At 42.7% G+C, this 23,911-nt stretch overlaps 1 protein-coding gene across 10 annotated transcripts in view; it reads right to left on the bottom strand.

Moving 5' to 3' along the window:
• The window catches only part of CACNA1G (calcium voltage-gated channel subunit alpha1 G), a 323,342-nt gene that overhangs the window by 93,863 nt on the left and 205,568 nt on the right, over window positions 1-23,911 (bottom strand). For all 10 annotated transcript variants that reach the window (XM_035104356.3, XM_035104361.3, XM_035104358.3 and 7 more), the window contains exons 10-13: window positions 3,224-3,375; window positions 1,736-1,921; window positions 1,060-1,174; window positions 127-282 (exon numbers count right to left, since the gene is read on the bottom strand). In XM_035104356.3, coding sequence (XP_034960247.3) covers window positions 127-282; window positions 1,060-1,174; window positions 1,736-1,921; window positions 3,224-3,375 — 609 coding nt within the window. The remainder of the gene's footprint in view (window positions 1-126; window positions 283-1,059; window positions 1,175-1,735; window positions 1,922-3,223; window positions 3,376-23,911) is intronic.

Below are 23,911 nucleotides of genomic sequence, written 5' to 3' on the forward strand. Positions count from 1 at the left end.
GGATGTTAGTGCTACGTGTTCCCTTTTGTTCTGTTTGCCAGATCTGCTCATAAGATAATAGGGGTTCTAAATCCTCCGTACTACCCAATAGCAAGCATGAGATAAGTAAGTTATTCAAGGCGTTACCTCTGTTTGAAAACCTTCCACCAAGATGGCAACCAACAAGTTAAAGAGAACGTAGTTTCCGAATGTCATGAGGGCAATGAAGTAGAGGGCAGCCCAGGAAGAGGTAGAAGCCATGCCATTGTACAGGACTTTATTCCAGTCTTCCTGAGTCAGTATCTGGATGGGGGGAGGAGGGGAAGACACGTTAAGGGAGATAGAAGCACAGATCATTTGCACTCTCTTAAAGTTCATTTGTCCTGCTCAGTTGAAGTGAACAAGCATATTTTTTTTTCTTTGAATAAATAATTATTTCAATTCTTTGCCATTTTAAAGCTTGTCATTTCAGACAACAAAAACATAAATTCTGCAAAGACGATGGGTTTCTAAGAACTGCATCTGGAAAACCTAAATTTAAGTAGGTTCTGTATTTTATGAGCAGGCATTCCCCACTCCTACTCCCAAAATGCTTATACAGTGGTACCTCTGGTTAAGAACTCAATTCATTCCAGAGGTCCATTCTTAATCTGAAACTGTTCTTAACCTGAAGCACCACTTTAGCTAATGGGGCTTCCTGCTGCCGCTGCGCTGCCAGAGCATGATTTCTGTTCTCATCCTGAAGCAAAATTCTTAACGTGAGGTTACTATTTCTGGGTTAGCGGAGTTTGTAACCTGAAGTGTTTGTAACCTGAAGCATTTGTAACCCGAGGTACCACTGTAGATCTCTGAGTTCCGGCACCTCTTTTTCAAGGAAAAAAATAACACGTGCTCTCTCTCAGCATTCAGTATGACATTTTGGAGAATCTCACGCTGTTATCTCTTCAAGGGATAGGTGCTTGCTTATTCTTTTTGTAAACCAATTCGATTTTTTAAAAAACCTCTTTGAGATTTGATTACCATCAACCAATATATAAACCCTGTGAAATAGATAACTGTTAGCCATAACGGTTGCATTACCTGGAAAACAGTAACGATGGCCCAGAGCAAGGAATCAAAGTTCTTCCTGTCGGGAAGAGTGTCTCCATCTCTCTCCGAAGCAAATTTACAACCAAAGAGATGCATCCCAAGAATACTGAACGAAAGGGGGAAATGAGTATATTAAAGAAGAAGAACAAGATGGTATTGGAAGAGAGACTCTTCCATCTTAGCAAATAATGTTTGGAGTGAAGTTCCTTACTCCTGCACCCCACCACTCATGGAAGGACAAAGAAAAAGGGAATTCAGCTTTTAGTAAGCTACTTTCTCTCAGCTCTGACACCATGCCCTGTGGTGACTAGAAGTTGAAGGCTCATATAGGATAAGGCTTCATTTGTTGGAACGAAAAAGTTTGAAAACTCTTCAGATGAAGACTGTTGGACTCTTGAGGGTTCACAAGCTTACAAAACAAAGTGTTGCTCAGCCCGGGGAGTTTCAGGTTAAAGCCATCAGAAGTAGAAGCATACATCACCACTCAGGTGGGGGAAAGAAATAACTACCATTTTCAAAATATGCAGAGTTACATTAAATCACTTTCCATCTTAGCAACTTGTACTGTTTTTGCCATGGCAAATAAATTAATATTGGCCGATTCCACCTCAAAGCACAGACACAACAGGCTTCAAAAGGGAATGAAGGGGCTCATTTAAGTACCCACCTGAAGATAAATATGAAAAGCATCAGCAACATGCAGAATGTGGCGACATTGTCCATTGTTTTCATGAGCACCACCAGCTGGCGCTGGAGAGCAGGCATGAAACGGACCAGTTTCAGGACTCTCATAAGGCGAAAGGTCCGTAGAACAGACAAGCCTCCACCTTGCTGTCCCACTATCTCCCAGACACTAAGAAGATAGAAGAATAATGTTAAATGGGTTCTTGTGAGGAAGCAGTACATCCACGCATAGAGTGCATACAGCAAGTGGGGAAGGCCTATAGTCACTGAGCTATAGTAGAGCTCAGTGGCAATGCAAGTGTGTGAAACAGGGGTGCTCACAGGATGCTCCATACTACATGAGAAAAGAACTTCAGATAATAGGGACCTACAAGTATCTGCTCCAGAAATATGGAGGCCCAGGGGCAAATGGAGAAACATACATTTTCCTGGTGTTTTTATTTTAAAGGCTCAGTATTAACACCCACTGAAACTGTTGTTATAAACTGGGAAGGGGGGACCTCATATTTTCCTATTGCAAAGTTATCTGTGAAATTTAATTACATCACAAGAATTGTGGTGTTCTGAGCTTTCGCTCTTGAAAAAATCAATTTATTCTGTTTCTGTATTATATTCTTCTGTATGTATACTGTTTCCAAGTGCAAACAATCACATTTTGTTTACTACAGCACTGATGCGCGTTTTGAGACTGGGTACATATGCAATTATGATTTGGGGGGGGGAGTATTTAATAAATACATCAAATGCTCCTAATTTGGTATGTTAACAGCTAATAAAGTTATATACACAACTCATTTCATTTTCTTAAATTGTTAATGTTTAAGGTGGACAAAGTTACCTGCATATATTTCAGCTCCCCCCCCCAAAGAACTTAGGATTTCTGAAAATAATAGCCAGAACTTGCATTTGAATTACAAAGAATTATGCCAGCATACACTCCTAACATATTTTGCACGTGCCTGAAAACCGAACAGCCAGATAGGTATAAGCCCACTTTGAAGATACTTTACTTAATGGATGAGTGGTAAATGTTGAATGATCTCTTCAACTGGAAAGTTCTGCAGATAAAAATATCTTATTTTTTGTCATGCCCTTTTTAAAGATAATATGTGCTAAAGAAAACGGGTACATTCTTGGCTGCCATTCCCAGTGTGTGGCTGCCACAAGGAAGGAAGATAGCACTTAAGTAGATGCCGTTCAGTGGTTCCCCTATGCAGGAAATTCCCCTGAAGAAGTTATCAAAATGGTGCTGTTGCACATAATCACGAGAGACAGGAGACAGTGCTGCTTTTTAGGAAGTTTTCACAGCAGTTCTGGAGCACATATTCTAACAGAGAGAGGAAAAGAACCGAGACACCCCATAAACATTTCAAACGTTCCTTACTATTTTCCTGCAGCTTTATTTTAAACAGCCCAGTTGGGAGAAATCACTTTACATGTTCACATAAAATGACAACTCCAGGCCAGTTACCTGATCACGACGATGATCCCATCAAATATATTGTATGGATTTTTGATGTAGCCAAAAGGGCCGTACACGAGCAGTTTCAGAAGCATTTCTAGGGCAAAGAGACTAGTGAAGACAATATTGCTGATTTCCAGTGCATTGGTGAGTTCTTCAGGCTGGAGAAATGAAGAAAAAGGAGAAGAAAAATGTCAAAATGAACAAAATTTGTGCTCCAATAAGGCCAGGAAGTTCCAAGAGATGTCAACTCAGTAATTACTGTATTCGTACAAGTCAGCAAGACAATCTCTGGCCTATAAGTTATTTGTTGGCTCCTACAGTGTTGTTTTTTTTTTTGTAACTCCCGAAACTGACCCTAGCACACTATGAACAGCAGGTATGATGGGGAATTTATTATTTGATATCACCCCCGGCTCCCTATCCGCTGGTGACAAGACTAGCAGTAAATTAGCAAGAGATTTTAAATTAGTCTTTATGGCATTATATGTTTCACAGGTAATTAGTACACATTAAATACTGCAAGATAGTTATTAAAAGAGGTTGAGATGTGTATCATAATCTCACAAATAAAGTAGCACGGGGAGCTCAAGGGCACATTATCCTCGATCCTTATATACACTCACTAATTAAGAAACTTTGGAAAATTAACTGCAACATGATATCAATATTTTAAATAATGAGGAGTGATCTTCAGAACCCTTCTTGTTTTTGAGCATGCAGTTTGAGACTTGGTCTCAAATTCTTAAACATATTTATATACACCGCTTCAGTCAAATTGCTTCCATGGTAATATGCACTATTAAAAGTATCAAAACCGAGGTACCTATACCATAATTTTGAAAACCCAGCAGACAAAAACAGAACAATCAGCAACATTTCAAAATGCCTAAAAGGTTAAAAACACACACACACAGGAGACAAAAAGGTTCTACTTGGTGTCTAAAAGAAAATATACAGTTGGCAACAGGCAAGCCGCTCTGGGGAGCAAATTTCAAAGGTGAGGCACTATGGCTGAAAAGGCCACCTCTCTGGTTATCGCCTGCTTAAACTCTTAACATGGAAAAAACAAACAGTAGAGGAATATAAGAACAGAAGAAGAGTCCAATTGGATCAGACCAAAGGCCTATCTAGTCCAGTATCCTGCTTCCCACAATGGTCAACCAGGAGCCCACCATAAGGTCACGAGGGCCATGGCACTGCCTCACATTTGCTCCCCAGTCTAATCCTCCATGCATTTACAGTACTTAATCCTCTTTTAAAGCCCTACCCTTTAAAAAAAAATCTACCTAAGGGCTGACACACACCATGCATTTAAAGCACATGACCACCTTCAAAGAATTCTGGGAACTGTAGTTAAGAATGATGGGAAATGTGAGGAGGAAACTACATGCATAATTGTATACGCTTCTATTTTGTAACTTTGGAAATTTTTTCTAAATTAAAAAAAACCAAAAACAAATGTTGGACCCTTTCCTTGTAACAATTGTTCCAGCTCTCTAAGCATCTATGCTGCCATTTTCGGCACTTTTCCTGGTTCTACAATATCATTTGATTGCCAAAACAGACCCTTAACCAACTCTCTGTGCAATTCCCTGGGTTTTTTTGTTTGTTTGTTTGTTTGTTTATGCTTTTATTAAAGGACTTTTCATGAGTCACAAAAGTACATTCAGCGCCTCTGTTTTCGAATCGTACTCTTTTCTTCACTGAGAGTGGGGAGGAAGAGGCAAGGTGGGCCTAATTAATACGCAGGTTTACTTTTTCACACGTGTCTTTAAAACGTGTAAGATATTAAACACGTTTTTCATCTAAAGCAAATAAACCTTGACACACACACACATCCACTCAATGTATACTCTACACACACACACACACACACACCCATGTGGCAGGAAAGCTGCCCTATAAAGCAGTTTCAAATTGCCTTATTAAAACATGTGCTTTGAATGGAAAAATATCTTATTTACAATCTCAATGGCACTGAGGGAGTTGGCATATAGTTATTTTCATCCTGGAGGCCATATTATTTGAGAAGCAAATACTGAAGGCTCTCACAGTAGAAATACTAATCTTCTCTTTAATCTAGTATCCCACACTAATTTCTCATGCAGTTTTCTTCTTGAAATGTCACCCAGTGCAGCACTTACAGCTCTGTATTCCCTACCAGAAAATGATATATTAGAACTGTCTGAGCTTAATTCACAGTCGGTGAAAGAAAAAGACCCCTTCATTACTGTCAGTTGAAACAAACTAATAATTTATGGTTAAATTGATTCTAATAATGATATGGCTTCCATATCCATATCTGACTGTAATTCTATTTTGCTCCAGTTGAAGAAAAGAAAGTACTCAAACTGCCCCAGTAAGTACCGTAAGTAACTACAGTACATTAAATAGCAGGACATGTTTTGCAGAAATGTATTTTGTAGAAGGGTAGAGTTATCTAACCAGAGGAGAAATGCTGTTAACAGAATTTTTTTTTTTTTTAAAAAACGGGTCTTTCTAACTAGTCATATTATGAAGACTTTCAGGAGTTCCCCTCTTTTTCCTTAGCAAAATGGCTTGTAAAATGTTGCTTTTTCTTTACTATTCAGTCTCCACTGCAATACATGTTCAGTACAGTGGTACCTCGGTTTATGAACACAATTGGTTCCGGAAGTCTGTTCATAAACTGAAGCGTTCATAAACTGAAGCGAACTTTCCCATTGAAAGTAATGGAAAGTGAATTAATCCGTTCCAGATGGGTCCGCGGCGTTCGTAAACCGAAAATGCGTAAACCGAGGTGTTCATAAACCAAGGGTCCACTGTACAATATATGCAGAGTAAAGATCGCAACAGTAAACTGCTTCATTAAGAGGCCACAAAGAGGGCACATAACTAACAAGAAAATTAAAAACAAGGCTTATCAAGGAGAAACAATGCAGCTTCAAAGACAGGATCAAAACAAGCACAGTTCTGGTAAGGGAAACCAGAAGGGCCAATATACTACAGACAGTATGCAGCTATGATGCCTACTTCACACAGAAATTTAGGTTTAAAGTTTTTGGCATAATTTTGGCCACAATTTTATTTAAAATACAAAATGTGAGTGGGTGCTTAGGCATTGGTTACGACTATCTGACATCCGCCTGCCTGCGGAAGTCAGGGCGAGGAAAACAAATTAAGGAGAGAATGGAGATGGGGGTCTGAGACTCTACTCTCCTCAACTGCTCCCAGGGGCTCTTCCGTGGCCCTAGCCCCTTGTAGGGGGTTCGGACGAAAGCATGGCGAGCCCCTGGATTCCTTTAACGGAATTCCCCGCAGCAGCATTGTAGGGTCAGGCACGGCCAACCATTTCTCCTACAGCAACCATTGGAGGGGCCGGCACAGCCAATCCTGATCCCTCCACCAACCAATTTTTAGTAACCAAAGCCTAACCGCAACCTTACAAGTTGTGATGAATTGCTACGCAGTAGGTGAAAACCAAGTGGCACCAGCCAATCAGCCAAATGGAAAATTCCTACCAGGCCCCTGCCCCAAAAGCAGATGACCCCATGAGAGGCATAGCAAGGTCAAACGCCTAAATAAAGGGAGGGTGGGCGGGTGATCCGAAGCTCGCAGTGAAAGAGAAAGCCCACGCTGCAAGCAAGGGATATAAAGCTAGTAGGCTGTCAATCAAAAATTGCAACATAGAAATCTCCCCAACAACCCAAATTCTCCAATTACAGTTGAGGCCATCCAAACGATCCCGCCCAACAGCAAGAGGAGGGGTTTTTGCTAGCCCCCACCGCAACACGTGGCTCTCCATGAAGGAGAACACACTTTGCTATGTAGAACCTCAAATATGTTCACCTGCATACCACAGCTGCCATCACCACTGCTGCCTTTATAGACCCCTATCTGAAAAAAATGCAAAAATTAAGTTTCACCCCCTAAAATAATATGCCCTACATGACAGGCCAGGGTGTGTGTGTGTGTGTGTGTGTGTGTGTGTGTGTGTGTGTGTGTGTGTGTGTGTGTGCATGTAGAGCTCAATTACCCCTCCTGATGTGCCACCTCAGACAAATGGCTCACTTTGGCTCATATAAGGGCTATATGTGGCGAGGAAACAAAAACCACTAAACCCAAGGATGTCCTTCCAACTCTATGTTCTCCTTTCAGTCACTTGAGACCTAGGATTCCTGTGCATTTTCTCTTATCCCAAAGCAGATAAAGTCTTCTCAAAAGTCTTGCTCCCTTATAATGATGTACAGCCTCAAAAAATGGAAACTTTCCCTCAATCTGAAAGTAAAATTAAGGTCACTTCTAGCTGTCAGGGTATGCATTCAGAAAACGGTGAAAGAAAAGTAACCTCATCCTCAGAAATAATCTATGGTAATTTGAACTTTACAAGCAGATGTTTAACCTCAGTTACTCCATGCACAGCTTTGTCCATCTCAAATAAATGTTATATGGCAGTGTTCAACAACTCTGTCTCTGTGTAAATCAGCAAAAGACCTGGCCTTGCTACTGGAGCTTGTATTGAGTTCATTTAAGCTGACTTATGCTGCTATAAGAAAGAGTCACTTTCTGCTCACATGTAACTTACAGGTTTTCCAGAGATCACTGTTTGTACATCTTCCTGCCCCTCAACTAAACCTAAGATCAATGAATGGCAGCAACATCTGTGTACAAATTTTTCAATAGGAGTTGCTGCGGCATAGTTCCCAGAGTGCCCCCTCCAAATGCAGAAATCACCTCAGGAAATTCAGCCTTCTGCCCTTGATGTGGGTTTGATCTAATGAACATGTGCTTGCTTGCAATCAACTACTATACCTGTAGTCTTTTCATCCTCCTCAGAAACCAAGTGTGGAACTTTATAAGGAACCTGCTATTCACCAAATTGAGGGCTATGGATGTAACCTCCATTAATCTCTTTAACTGAAATAAGAATAGCTTACATGTCATCTCTGGAGAAAGATAATATTAAGCCTTTAGAGAGAAAAAAACCTCTGGCACCACAATTTCTAATCAAACTTGTAATTATGTCATAGTAACCCCTCTTCTATGGAGGGACCCAGGTGGCGCTGTGGTTAAACCACTGAGCCTAGGGCTTGCTGATCAGAAGGTCGGCGGTTCGAATCCCTGTGACGGGGTGAGCTCCCGTTGCTTGGTCCCAGCTCCTGCCAACCTAGCAGTTCGAAAGCACGTCAAAATGCAAGTAGATAAATAGGAACCGCTACAGCGGGAAGGTAAACGGCGTTTCCATGTGCTGCTCTGGTTTGCCAGAAGTGGCTTTGTCATGCTGGCCACATGACCTGGAAGCTATACGCCGGCTCCCTCGGCCAATAATGCGAGATGAGCGTGCAACCCCAGAGTCGGTCACGACTGGACCTAATGGTCAGGGGTCCCTTTACCTTTACTTTTTAACCCCTCTTCTGGAAACCTTTACTTCTGTAACACCTTCTATTCCCTTGCTGTTTTTCTCTCCTTAGGTTAATTTTTGTGACACGTTAGTTCATATTCTACCTCCGTTATTGTCACAGTGAAAGAAACAGTTCATGGCAATCCCTTAAACCAGTGTTCTTCAAAATTGGGTTCCCAGATGTTGTTCGACTATCATCCCTAGCCCACCTAGCCAATGGTCAGGGATAATGGGAGCTGTAGTCCAGCAACATCTTGGGCCCTCGAGGTTGAGGAACACTATTTACAATGCTGGCTTTCTGGAGATTGTCAGCATCCCATTATTCCATTACTTGAATGTATGTGAAACTAGCACACGATAGAAATAGTCTGACCCATCTAACCCTACTTCTAAGTAAACAAGGGTAGAATTGGGTTGTTAGTCATCCAACCACATAGTGACTGCATAGCATTTCTTTTTCCAATCTGCCGCAATATGCCTTGGAATTTGGCTATGGCATACGTAATACGATCAGAACCCCACAAAGAATTATGACTCGGCACAAGGCAGCTGAGGGCATTTTCTCACAGGAATTTATATTAATTCAGAACATGTGCATTCAGTGTGCCGTAACCGCTTTAGGCACCTGTCCACAATCTTCCCATATCTTCCTCCTGTATTCATGGCAGACACAGAAAACTGTAGGATGTGTTCAGGCTTTCAAGCTGAAACAGGGAAATGAACTCTGCTGTTGGGTTTTACCCAGTTATTGCCTTTTTGGTGTGTCTCCAGGTTAGCTTTGCCTGGGATTTTGAAGGACATGCCATCAGCAGTGAGATGGTCTGGAGAAAGGAAGCATGAAACCTCACCCAAATGAAATAACTGGTATTTCCAACATCCTGAGAGTTTATTCTCTGTTGTTTTCTCTCTCCTGCTTCCTATGTATTTTGTGCTCGATCCGTTTATGAAACAGCAGAACATAAATAAATAAAAATAAGCCATTGGGGATACCTGCTCCAGGCTGTGTCTCATCCCGGTATGTCACAGACAACACTTCTTTCTTTTCTCTTACACTAGCCCTCCCAACGACAGAAAACAACAGGGACTTTCTTGTCAGTAGAAAATAAATCAGCCAGCTCACCCTCTCATTGCCTGAAACCATTGTTAATAAGCACATCTCCTGCCATCCAACCACCAGCTCCGAAGGGGCTTCACCTTCCAGTTGCCCCTACAAAACTACCTGAAATAAACCTTCTGAGGTAACTGGAATCTACAATGGATTGCTAATGTTTAGGTTCATTTGAAGGGATAGAAAGAGTTCTTCCTCAGAACTGGTGGCGGTGGGCTCAGGAATGAAGTCAGCTTATATGGTTTATCTGACAGGAAAGCCATTTGTTGCAAAGTGATTCTGAAAGTAAACTACAGCACTGTATTGCACAATTTGACCCTGCAGCTGCAGTCATCACTAGGTCACTGTAGCCTCAAGCACATTAAAAGCTTAGGGTGGAAGGGTTGTATAGAGTGTGTGCTCTATGCCCACCCAGAGAAGTACCCTTGGTTCAATAGCAGACTTTTCATTCCTCATTTTTATCACACAGTGCCTGAGGAGAACTAATAATTCCCATTTCTCTCCTGTACAAAATCTACACAGGCCACAGCAATTCAGGACAAAAGGCAAATAAACTTCTGACAACTGCAATGCAAGGTGAAACCAAGAGGTTTGTAGTCCTGGAAGCAGCACAATACTCTAGCTCCCTTCACAACTCAATTTCAAACTGTAGGGTAACCAGCCTCATATACCAGCGTACTTGAGTCTAATTAATGCATGAAGGGGTCAATGCCATAGAGCAAGCTGTAGTTTGGCAAAGGAACCACTAGGCTAAGCTGGCCCTGTCTTGCCAAGCTTAGCCTATGTCACTTTCCCTCACCTTGGACAACCAATGGACAACCAATACTTTTGTTGTCACCACTCTAATGAGAATTTAGTGTATGAGGATTCCCGACCTGCTCTGGCTTAGCCACATGGCTTTAATCAGTCTCTTTTCTTTCAGACAAGAATGGAGTCTGAAATTAGTATTTCCCCCAATACCAATAGTTTAGGAATTTTACCATTTTGTAACAAAGCAATGTTTTTACTGCCTGTGCAACCTCTTCTGGAAAAGCACGTGAATCTGACCTGTGAAGAGTTTTGTAAGTAAACAGTTTTATGAGTTAGTACAGTAAATGTGTGGTCTCACTTTGTACTAGGGAAATGGGATATATTAGGATTCACTGGAAAGGGTCCATTTTAAAGGCTTTACAGCCTCTATTTTCACGCTTTTTTTGAGGCATGCTTTGCCATGTTTAATCTCTACTGGGGTTCTCTCACCCAAGATTACTTGCCCCAAAATTTCCAACACAAGCCATGCCAAAGAGATGTCCTATCCTCTGGTGCTAGCATGCATTCAGGAGCTATGAACATCAGCCAGGAAAGCTCAAGGCAGCAGTCATTTGCAAATGCTGGCAGATAGGTCCCAAATGATGAGCTAGCTTTGCAACCAATACATTCTGCCCTAATTTCCTTGATTAAAGACATGCCTATCAGTGCCGCATAGCTTAGAGCATCCAAGCCCAGCAGTATACTCATCAGCAAAGCACACCCTCACAGTTTCAGTTACTCAGGTTATGACTGTGTGTGCCATATTTCATTACTTTATCCTTTTCATTACTTGTGGCAGTAATGCTACTTACCTTTGCGTTCTTCTCATTCATATGTGTTTCCTTCCTCATGGCATTGCAGGCTTCAGGTTTTAAGCAACTGAAATAACAGTGATTCATTTCCCCTGAAATAATGAATTTGTGGAATTTCGCTCCCCCCCCCCAATAAATAAAGGTGCAGTGTGCTCCAAAAGACTGGGAAGGACAAACACATTGAGAAGTGACTTGTTTTAAAAGCTTAGCTTAAAAATAAGAGCTGTTCAACAGTGGAACAGGCTCCCACGAGAGGTGGTGGACTCTCCTTGTAAGTTTTTAAGCAGAGGTTGGATGACCATTTGTCATGTATGATCTAGCTGAAATTCCTGCATTGCAGGAGGTGGCCTAGATGACCCTCGGGGTCCCTTCCAACTCTACAGTTCTACAATTAAATGAGCAGTGGGTGTAACTGGCAAAGTGTCTAGGGAAACACAATAGTCCAATGCTGCAAATTAAGCACAATAAAAAGGAGAAGGATCTGATAATGAATGCATGCCGAGGAAAGGTTGGGACGAGGAACTGTGTAAGATTTGCATCCACTCAACATTGTTTTTTAAAGCCCCTTCAATGAAGCAAAGCTTTTGCATGGGGAAACCTAAAAGCAGTGTGTGCAGAAACTAGGGTGGTATGTGGACTGTGTTTCATTTTTGTAGGCCAATCAGCAGCAAATCATGTAACAACAAAAACGTAGTCTGGTGGACTTCGTTTACTCAACCATGTTCCTTTGGTACGATATAAATGCTAAAAATAAAGAGATAGACCATTTGACATGTCCTTTTAGATATGTTGTTGAAGATGAAATCAACCAACCAACCAACCAACCAACCAACAACAAACCAATTCCAGGAGGCCCAACTGAATCAGGGCCATGCTTCCTCCCCTCCTTTCTGACACACAGTACTTCGCTGATCAAAATTCCTCCTGCTACAGAAAAAATGCTTTTAGTTTTGTAACAGTGAAGGGAAAGAGAGGGTTGTGTGTGTCATTTGAACTGGATTCGGCGGAGTTTCACACTTTCCCCAGCAATGTTTTTCTGATAGCAAATTGTTCACTACCACCAAAGCTGCTATTTGTTCTGTTAGGGGATAAACATACAACCTGCCATTTCCTAGGCAGCATAAATTCAGCAGCTATCAGCATGAAGCAGATAAGGTTTCTAAAATATGTGGCATACAGTCATTGCCATGTAAAAGAATATGAGCTAGGTTAAATGGTAACGCACAGCCTGGAATTTGAATTTACAACATTCACAACTTTATTCTAATACGGAAAAACTAGGAAGCAGTCCCACACTATGGGTGGTATTCAACTAAATAATTGTTGAGAGGAATGACTTCCAATTGTGTAATGCAGGCATAGGCAAACCTGGCCCTCCAGATGTTTTGGAACTACAACTCCCATGATCCCTAGCTAACAGGACCAGTGGTCAGGGATGATGGGAATTGTAGTCCCAAAAACATCTGGAGGGCTGAGTTTGCCTATGCCTGGTGTAATGGGACTTCAATCCCTTTCCTCTCTTCACACAAGCCCTGTGCCCTCCCAAATTCTGCTCTAGAGGGATGAGGGGACCCCAGAATAGATTTAGGGGGCATGTAGGAGAAAAAGAAGGGAAGAACATTCCATTGCACAAGGATAAATCCTTATACTGATAGAACATTTGGTGTAGCACTACATTGAATTCAACCCTATGTCATCATGTGCTTTTAAGAGCACTCCCTCTCTAAGAAACAACAAAAACCTGTTAGAACTAACGCCTGTGTAGACAGAAACTCAATTTTTCAGGAGTTAAGCATCAAGTGCCAACAGATAATATGTGATTCATACTATAGTAATGCATTGTACGCAGGGGTGCCTTTGAAGCCTATTCAGAAACTGCAGTTGGCACAAAATCTAGCAGCTAGATTACTAACTGGGACTAGTAATATGGAGCATGAAATGTCTCATTAAGAGAAGGCCAAACAGAAGGTGAGCGGCTTAAAAGAACATTAATAACCAGAGGACTATGGAAGAAAAAGCTATACAGCAGAATCCTATTCACCAAATAGAACTGAAAGCACAATGCCTGAGAGTTGACTCAAGCATCCCACGGTATGGCAAGCTGGAGATGCCAATATACTATAGAACACATCTTGCTGGTCTTGCAACAACCATGCTGCCTCCTGGTTAATTTTTGAATGCAATCAAAGTGCTGGTTCTTAAAACGGTGAAGCACCAAAAAGTTTATTCCCCTCAATGGTTTTTTGGGGGGGTTGGGGGCTCCCCAAAACTGTGTGTGTGCATGTGTTTAGTGACACAAGCTTTTTTTGAAAGGTTTCAGGGGGCATTTTTGAGGGTTTTTTTAGTAGTATATTAGTCCTTTTGTTTTCCTTCTTTAAAAAAAATATTTAAATTGCATTCTTGACAAAACTGCAGTGGCACATATAGAATCATATAGAAAAAGCAGGAAAAGGTAGGGTTAGGGTGCAGAAGTGGTGTATCTCCGCTGGGCTTTGCCACCACAAAGTTCCCCATTATGCTTGCGAAAAGCACAGGTAACTGGAAGCTACTGCTGGTGGCATTCCTGTTGGCTATAGCCAGCATAAGCTCCCAAAATGGGGACGTTTCAGGGGCAGAGTAGAAGTGGGTTGGCCAAAGATCAGTTGGATCCTCAGTCACTCCAGCTACTGGTGATGAACCCAATTCGGGTCTCTCTGCCATGCCACTTGGAGCTCCCATAGCAGAAAACGGCATTTCCCCTTTATTATTTCCTTTATTAATTTTATATACCACCCTTCATCCAAGGATCACAAAGCAGTTCACAATATAAAAGCACAAAAATGCATAACATTGTTGTTGTTTAGTCGTTTAGTCGTGTCCGACTCTTCGTGACCCCATGGACCAGAGCATGCCAGGCCCTCCTGTCTTCCACTGCCTCCCGCAGTTTGGTCAAACTCATGTTGGTGGCTTTGAGAACACTGTCCAACCATGTCGTCCCCTTCTCCTTGTGCACTCCACCTTTCCCATCACCAGGGTCTTTTCCAGGGAGTCTTCTCTTCTCATGAGGTGGCCAAAGTATTGGAGCCTCAGCTTCAGGATCTGTCCTTCCAGTGAGCACTTGGGGCTGATTTCCTTCAGAATGGATAGGTTTGATCTTCTTGCAGTCCATGGGACTTTCAAGAGTCTCCTCCAGCACCATAATTCCAAAGCATCAATTCTTCAGTGATCAGCCTTCTTTATGGTCCAGCTCTCACTTCCATACATCACTACTGGGAAAACCATAGCTTTAACAATACGGACCTTTGTCGGCAAGGTGATGTCTCTGCATTTTAAGATGCAGTCTAGGTTAGTAACAAACAAAAACAATCCCCCCCCAATCAGTGCCTCCCACATTGTCTGCTCTGACCCAGTGCAGGTGGCAAGGCTTTGACTATGGTGGTCACTCCCCTGCTCATTTCAGCCCTGCTGGTCTCGGTTGGAGTTAGGATTGCTCTCGCAGTCGCAGAACCTTGCTCTCGTTTCCTCATGCTTTCGTAAGGTGCAGAAATTATGCATCTAGAAACTCCCAAGTTAGCAGAAACCCATGACTCAAAAGGGCAGTTAATGATCTCTTTAATTTAGAATTAAGATTATTACTTGGAAACCATTGCCAGCATTGAAAATATAGGTCCCACTGAACTCTGTGTTCTAGCATCTTTGTATTAAGAAGCTGAAGGGTTTGAAGCAAACTCTCCATAGGCAATTTTCTGCAGAGTTGTAAAAGCAGCTTTTATTACACAAAATGGCTTGTAATTCCAGAATGGTACAGTGGGCAAAACATCCACGAGAGCCTTATTCATAAGAACCATACACTTCAACTTGTAAACTTTTAGTGTGGGCGGTTTGAAATATTGCTTGATATGCAATCTTAATGTTATCCAAAATAAATTAAGAAGCAAGCCCTGATCAGCTAAGACCTCCCCATGCTTATTCAGTGCTTCCTGGACAGATTTAGTGAAATGATAATGCTTGTTATTAATATGTGCTGTGCATGGTTAGCCAACTAATGGGTCTATAGAGGACAGTGGGTTGTATCCAAAGCTGCTGTTCCATTTGCTCAGCAGACTCCCACTTGTGCAATGGAGCTTCCCCCTTCTCTTCTCTTCTCTTCTCTCCTCTCCTCTCCTCAAAATCTGCTCCAGAGGGTTGGGAGGGCCCAGTGGTGGACGCTAAAATTTGTGACACACTAAAATTTGGTGCCTTCCTGCCTCTTGTGCTCCGTTCTACAGCATTGTTGTGGTGTCCCCTGCAGCACGGCACCCAGTGTGGCTGAATTGGTCATGCCACCCTAAAACCACCTCTGGAGCAGATGGAGAGCACCAGGAGAAAAGAGGAAATAGAAGTCCCACTGTGCACAGTGCTGAATAATCCCGGCCATGTCATCGCCAGCCAATCGGGTGGCTGGGGGGCGTGGCCGGGCCCCGTGGCTTGCCTGCCCCCCCCTAGTTTTGATCCTGGGTACGCCCATGAACCCAAGGACCACTCATCCACAAAGTCTCTGTCTTTCCAGCATTCAAGCTCAGTATATTTTCCCTCACTGACCCACCATTGCATCCAAGCCTTGGTCAAGCTTCTGCATGTCTCCTCCCTATTCAGATGTCATGGAGAAATAGAGCAAATGTCTGGTCCCAATGGCTACATGTAGATGTTAAACAGCACTGGGGACAAAATAATGCCCTACGGCACCCCATGGCATAACTACCGAAGATCAGAAAGGCGCTCTCTGAATCCAACCCAGTAAGTAGATAATGTCCCTGGTAGCCAGTCCAGGAAGATATCATCAGCAAAAGCCACACACACACACACACACACACACAGAGAGAGAGAGAGAGAGAGAGAGAGAGAGAGAGAGAGAGAAAGGAGAAACGTTGTACTCCCCTTATCACATTCCCAGTAAAGGTCACCTTGTTTAATTGTGTCTTGGCGTTTGAACTGGGCCTTTGACATGTTGTCACTTAAAGGGCTTAGACCAGGCAATGTGCTTTAATCACAAAAAATGTTTTGTATGAGCATGTGGAAGTTTGTATGAGAGCCAGATGAATGTTTAAAGCAGAGGTGGGCAACCCATGGCTCTCCTGAGATTGTTGGACTCCCATCAACTCAAGCCAAAATAGTCAGTGGTCACAGATGATGGGACCTATAGCCCATCAACATCTGGAGCTCTACAGCAGGCACCCCCAAACTGCGGCCCTCCAGATGGTTTGGCCTACAACTCCCATGATCCCTAGCTAACAGGGGCAGTGGTCGGGGGAGATGGGAATTGTAGTCCCAAACATCTGGAGGGCCGAAGTTTGGGGGATGCCTGCTCTACAGGGTCCCCATCCTTGTTCTAAATGTATGGAAACAAAAAAAGGGGGGAGTTCCAAGGATCATAGCCGCTTGCCAATGTGGAGCTGATACATATTCAGAATGAAGGTAAGATAAGTGATACTGAAATACTGCAGGACGCGGAGATATCCCTTAATAAAAAAGAAGCTTAGGGAAATGAGAACACTCTAGGAGCATCAGAATGAAACACCACAATTATTTTGTGTATCTGTGAGATAAATTCCATCCATATAACATAGAGGAATGCAGCTCCCTATCAACACCACTCCGAACTCTTGACTTAAAGATTCTCTTTCTGTAAATAGCTTATTACCAAGACATATTCAGAGCCAGGGTACTTATGTAACAAGATAAACTGCCCACAGAGAATGTTGTTTCCATGCTAATGTTTTTTCTTGTCTGCATATCATTTAATACCAAGCATTGTTACACATTTACTAATAGCAAGCTTGTTCTCCAAGTATGGATCATTCTGTAGAAAAAAACAGCAGCACCCACACACGACCCAGATTAAAAATATATACGGCACATTAGTGGGGGGACCCTAGGGGGAGGGAAACACAAAAACAGCCCAATATGGACTGAGTATGCTCACCGATCATGGAATGCTAGCTGACTGCTGTGGGGGGAGTGGGGAGGGGAGAATAGAATACAACAGGGGTGTGTGTGCTGCTGGGGTAATTTTTCTGAGTGGTGGTGTGAGGAGGATGCAACAGCCATGTACCCTTCCAATCAGTCTGATCAGTTTATTACACGGTTCAGCTTTGCATAGCTGCTTTTTGTTCATGAAATAACGGATGAGGGAATGGGGGAGGGCCAGGACCACGGAACAGGAAGTATATCCATGGTCTCAATTAGACTCAGCCTCAGAACCAGCTATTCACAAGGAGCAAAGCTCTAGTCTATCTTGGCCCTGCGTCACTACAATGCTAAAATATGTGCATATCCCATGCCCACAGACAAACCCAGATATACCGGTATGTGTTGGCAGTGCACATGGTAGGGATACTGCAGTAATCCATCAGGTTTGATTTCTGATGCAGATATTGCTGTTTTGCTAGTGCACAGACAATTATCCTAACTCTTCTCGTGTCCATTTCTCCCTGATTTAATTTCTGTCCAGGGAAAATAAAAAAATTGGCAGCTACATGCACAAACCCTTGTGCAAACTATGCAGAGATTGGGCGGGAGGACAGAGGCTGAAAATGCATTACAATTTGCAAGGCAGTGCACCGCATTGCTCTCCATGGAATGCAAATTCTTATCCACTAATGCAACTATTTGGTGCTCATGAATGGCTATAGCACACATCAATTTGAGAAACTTTCTTTTCCTTGAGGGGAGCAGATGAGGATTCTGCAAACCTAGAAGTTGTTTGAGAAAGCAAGGAAATTCAGAACACTTTACTGACTTTTTGTAGGTATCTAATAACTGTCGGATCAGCCGGGGGCAGGAACGATCCACAGGCACAATGCAAGAACAAATCCAGCCCGTCTCTTCCATCAGCATTAGGACTTGTTTAAAAAATCTAAACTCTCACTGCATACATTGCTGCACCCCTGCTAGCATCATAAGCAGACCCAGCATATGTAACCATCATATGTGGTCAACGGTGTGTCATTTAGAACAGGCATCCCCACTACACAGAGCATCATTTAACATAGTCATGCGGCATGCCATTTGTTGGAAATGGGATCATCATGCCCAGGAGGTCTCCAATCTTTTGGGGCCCATTTGCAAACAAACACAAGGAGCTACCATGGGCACAACACACACTGCAATCAAGCACACACCACCACCTTGGCTACAACAGAATGCTTATTTCAATCATAATTTCAGTGGGAGGAGGGGACACCGTGGGTGCCAAGGAAGGCCTCTGTGGGTGTATTTTGGTGGCCCCTACTATAGCCGAGAAAGTTCTATCTATGGCACATGTGTTCTTTGATCCCCATCATTGTTCACTCCCAACAGCAGGCACAATTAATACTTTTGGAGTGAGGAGTTCCAGTTATTTTAACAAAGCTTCACTTCTTAATATTTTGAAGTTGTCTGCAGGTTCATCTGGCTTTTAGGGGTTTCTAGGGAAGCTGCAACCAAAGTTTCAACATTCTGTTCTGGTACTTTGCAGATCTAAATGGCAAAAGAATGAAAACGCCACTTGGTTATATCTGGGGATTTCATTAGCTCCTCCGAAATTTAAACTTGCTTCCCCCCCCCTTCCATCCAACACAGTGTGTTGATAAGAATAGCTGGAATCAGGCAGCCTAAACTGACTCTATTGCCCAGCTCCACCTCTTCCCCTTCATCCTAAGATGTTTCAACAAAGAACACCAAGTCCCAAAGAGGATTTTATTCTTATCCCTTTAACATTAACAAAATTGGCCCTGCCACAAAGCAGAGAGATGAACGAGGATGATCAGACAGAAAGCCCCTAGTGACCCAAATGATTCTGCCCGCTTTGCACCCGGAACTTCCCAGTTATTAAAAAACACTGAAACGCAAACACGGCCTGAGACCATTACCATGGTAACGAAGGATTCTGAAGGAAAGATACAAAAGAAGGAAGGGGCGGGTGAGGAGGAATTTCAACTATTCCTTAGGAAATACCAAACAACATTTTACTGACTCATCATTTAGCAATACTGTACAGTATTTGATTTTAAAGAAAGAAGTTAACAGCACCAAAAAGAAACAGATTTCATTTTATGTTACTAGGGCTGACACTGATCCCTGAAAATGCTCACGATAAGCTAAAACCAAAATGCATCATGGGCATAGTAGGTGTAGAAAGGGGGGGAAAGTAATATAGATATATAATTTACAACACTGAATTAGGGTTGCCAGACTCAATAGTGGACAGGACTTCTGTGCCTTTAATTGCCCTGCTCTCTTTTGACTCTGGAAACCTTAAAGAGAAACCAGCAGACCCTTTGCTTGGAAATTAAACAAAGGGTCTGCTGGTTTCTCTTTAAGGTTTCCAGAGTCAAAAGAGAGCAGGGCAATTAAAGGCACAGAAGTCCTGTCCACTATTGAGTCTGGCAACCCTACACTGAATAGACACATACACACAGACACACATAACGGTATATATAACCTACCATCAATGAAAGAGCATTAGCATCTTATTGTAAGGGGGGAGGAATAGACAAATGAGGTAAGTCATGGATTAGAAAGGCAAATGAGGAAAACACCAGTGAAAGCTACTTCCAGATGAATTCATACTTTGCAGGGACAATGTTAAGATGGGGTGATTATTCAGATATGGGAAATAGATGCACTAAATATCTACACAGTCCTCAGGCTCTGCAGTTCACTGCAGCACATGCAGATGTCAAGTTTTTCCATGACAGCAATATGTACAACCTTCTCCTATAAAATTACAGTATTTCTAATAAAGTTTCAAATATATAAGAACAAGAAACAAACAGCATATACAAAACTCTGAATCTCTTCCCATCACGGAATGGGTATAAGGTCTTGGATAAAGCATGAGGTAGACACAAAAGAAGAACTATTCAAAAATTGAATTGCGGACAGCAAGGAAGCAATGATAATTTGTGAAGGGTTATCCATGGAAACAATGGGACCAGTGATTTACTTTTAGCTAAAAGCGCAAAACAACTCTGCCAGAAACAATTCAAGCACTACTGAGAAAGACCTTCCATTCAACAGAAAACTTTGGTTTTATTTTTCCCCAGATGGGTGATTTCTGCCCCCTTCCTAAATCAGTATGTAGGGTATTTGTTATAATTTACTTTGCAGAATAAATTTAGAGTTAACCTCATGTCAAAGTCTGGACCAGTAAAGCTCAGATCTTGGAAAAATGGTGGTCCAACTTCTTTACAGGACTGGGGCTGGGGGAAAGGGATTAGTAGGATGCACTTCTGGAAAGGAACAGGTCCAAAAAAAGAGGCAATATCAATATTTGGGCTGTGGCCATTTGGCAGAGAAGTACCACAAAAACTTCCATTACAGCTGTTCTAAGGTTAGAAAGAATAGACCTCAATCTCCACAACCGTCCATCTGGCTTCTTCTGACAGCACTAAGCTTGCTTAATGTTCCCACCTGATTGCAAAGCTACACAGGGGTGCCATAACCCTCTAGGCTTGTTCTCATCTAAACTCATTAAATCATCCTGATGGAGAGACTGGTGCTTAGTCGCTAGGACCTTCTTAAAGCTAATTCCCTGCTACTGTTGCATCTTATTTGGTTCTGGCATTAATTTAATCAGCCATTCCTACAATTCAATCAGGCCTGCACGATGACAAAAAGCCATTTCCAACCACTAAGTTGGAGGAAAGCAATCCTGCATCTCGCTTAGATGTCAACCCAGGCCACAGATGGTGGTTGGAGCTGTTCAGAGGCTGAGGGAATAAGTCATGCAACCACTGGGGTGGGGGGGGGGGAAGGGAACTGTCACTCACTATCTTTCCAAGATCCTGCCTCCAAAAGGGCTTTGCAACTCCAAGCTTTCATTTTGATTTTTGCCTTCAATTTCTCTCCCTCCCTAACTGGGACAAACAAGGAGCTGAAACTCTCCAAATCTATTTCCCAATTAAAAAGGCATTCAGACACATAGACACACTAGAAACGATCCAACCTTTTTCTGTTTTCATCTTCTTCCATTTTATTTAAGATGCCAGACTTTCTATTGGTATCACTTCCCCTCCAGACAAGTGATGATATGTCTTCTGAATATCCTGTTTTCTCCTTATCACACCCATGTGGTTGGTCATTTGCAGTGTGCTTTTGGGTTTCTACAGAGTTCTTTGGAGTACAGCTTGAAAGTACACTTGCAGCATTCTACATGGTTCTTCTAGTTTAACCTCAGAGAGGTTTCAGGCAATCATCTGCAGAGCAATGGTCCTTTGCATAAACTCTTCCCTTCCTTCCATTATACAGAGCTCTGCAGGAATTAAAAAATGTGTCTTGCTGTTCTAGTAATAGAAGCCACATCCTCAAATATGACTTCCATTGTCTCCTAGCTTCTTCTCTGTAGGATTTATACTATTCGAGGTGTGTCTTTCAACAATTTTCAATCTCTCTCAGCCTTTACCAACCTGGTCCCATCCAGCAGTTGTTGTTGGACTACAACTCCCACCATCCCTAACCATTAGCCATGCTGGCTAGGGTTGAAGGAGTCGAAGAATATATAGAGCAGGCATCCCCAAACTTCGGCCCTCCAGATGTTTTGGACTACAATTCCCATCTTCCCCGACCACTGGTCCTGTTGGATCATGGGAGTTGTAGGCCAAAACATCTGGAGGGCTGCAGTTTGGGGATGCCTGATCTAGAGGGTACCAGGTCAAAGAAGGCTGACCTATCTGACTGCATCCATAACTTTTCTGATTGGTTCTCATTTCCCTCCTCTTTTTTCCTTTTTTACAGAATTCGTTGCAAATGACATTCACGATAATTGATTTTGGAAAATAAAAGGCATATTCACTGGGATTTTTCTTTGGTGTCTTCTTCTGGGATCTTTCGCTCCCTGCCACCTGCCCTCAGCATCCTGTTAAGAACACCACTTCCTAAACTGTTGACATGTGTGTTTTCAGAACAGTCTGCTCTGTGTGAAAATAAAAGCTTCCCTAAGGCTGAGTCCTGGACCTCTTTCTCAGAACCTCTTCAAGGGATGGTCACACTCAAAGTGGGACAAACAAGTTTCTCTATCAACAGATGGGAATGGAGAGGAGGGAAGGATGGTGCTAAGCTCATGTTGCTCAATACTGGCATCTTGTCACTAAAAGAATGGTAAAAGAATAGCTTTTTTATGTATTCATAATCTGAGCCTGTTTTAAAGATATGCCTGTTTTCCTCCTCTCAGCATTCCCTCATCCTTCTTCAGGAAAGCTGAGTCCAGTTCCAGTTCCAGGTGGTTTCGAGTGAGACTTCCTTTTTAAAATATTTTCTTCTTTCGGTCTGAGAATCAGCAGGCTTACCCACAACATGGCCACACTAGAATGCACTCAGGTCTGCTCATTGCCTCGCTTTCCTACAAGATAATGCAGGCCAGAGTGGTTCTTTAAAACAAGGCTACACAGCAGGGGTGGGAGAATGTGCGGCATCTCCCCTGACCACTGACCAAGCTGGCTGAAGCAGATGGAAATTTGATTTCCAGTGTATCCGTAACATCTGGAGGACACTGGGCTGGCCACCCCTGCTGTATCAAAGCGTTCGTTACATATGTAAATATGCTTCTCTTCTCAAATCTTAGTACAGGAGCCTTCAATGTTTAACATTCTGGACTGCCAGTATTGTTCTGAGCCTATATTAGAAAATGTGCTTTCTGCAGGCCAGCACAAAAGCTGAAGTTGACACTACCTATCTTACCTGGGTTGGTAAGAGCATGCCTGCTTCTTGGGAGAAAAGCAATGACAAACCTAGACAGCATCTTAAAAAGCAGAGACATCACCTTGCCTACAAAGGTCCGTATAGTTAAAGCTATGGTTTTCCCAGTAGTGATGTATGGAAGTGAGAGCTGGACCATAAAGAAGGCTGATCACCGAAGAATTGATGCTTTTGAATTATGGTGCTGGAGGAGACTCCTGAGAGTCCCATGGACTGCAAGAAGATCAAACCTATCCATTCTGAAGGAAATCAGCCCTGAGTGCTCACTGGAAGGACAGATCCTGAAGCTGAGGCTCCAATACTTTGGCCACCTCATGAGAAGAGAAGAATCCTTGGAAAAGACCCTGATGTTGAGAAAGATTGAGGGCACTAGGAGAAGGGGACGACAGAGGACGAAATGGTTGGACAGTGTTCTCGAAGCTACGAACATGAGTTCAACCAAACTGCGGGAGGCAGTGGAAGACAGGAGTGCCTGGCGTGCTATGGTCCATGGGGTCACGAAGAGTCGGACACGACTAAACGACTAAACAACAACAAAGAGCATGCCACACGATCTCCTTGGCAATAACTTGCTCACTCAGTACAGCAACCCAGTCCATTTATTTAAACCCTGTTTATTTTCACCTGCTGAACACTGAAAATCAAGCATTTTTTCTTCTTTCACCATCTGCCAAAAATATTTTGCTAATGCAAAATCTATTAGATGCTCCGTGTCTGAATTTGTAGAGAGGCTTCAGGGCCCATATAGGAAGCCATTTCTGCTGATACAGAAGCTCTGCCTCCAATGTCAAATGTATGCAGCTGCCTGGGACAACTTGGGTTGGTGGTGAAAGCAATGGATTCTAGACATGCTGAAAGTCAGGGTCAATCACCCTCATGGTTGCAAACATCCTGGAGGAAACGCTGCCTCT

The sequence above is a fragment of the Zootoca vivipara genome, chromosome 2 (genome assembly GCF_965207765.1).
Source record: "Zootoca vivipara chromosome 2, rZooViv2.hap1.1, whole genome shotgun sequence".
Taxonomy (NCBI): domain Eukaryota; kingdom Metazoa; phylum Chordata; class Lepidosauria; order Squamata; family Lacertidae; genus Zootoca; species Zootoca vivipara.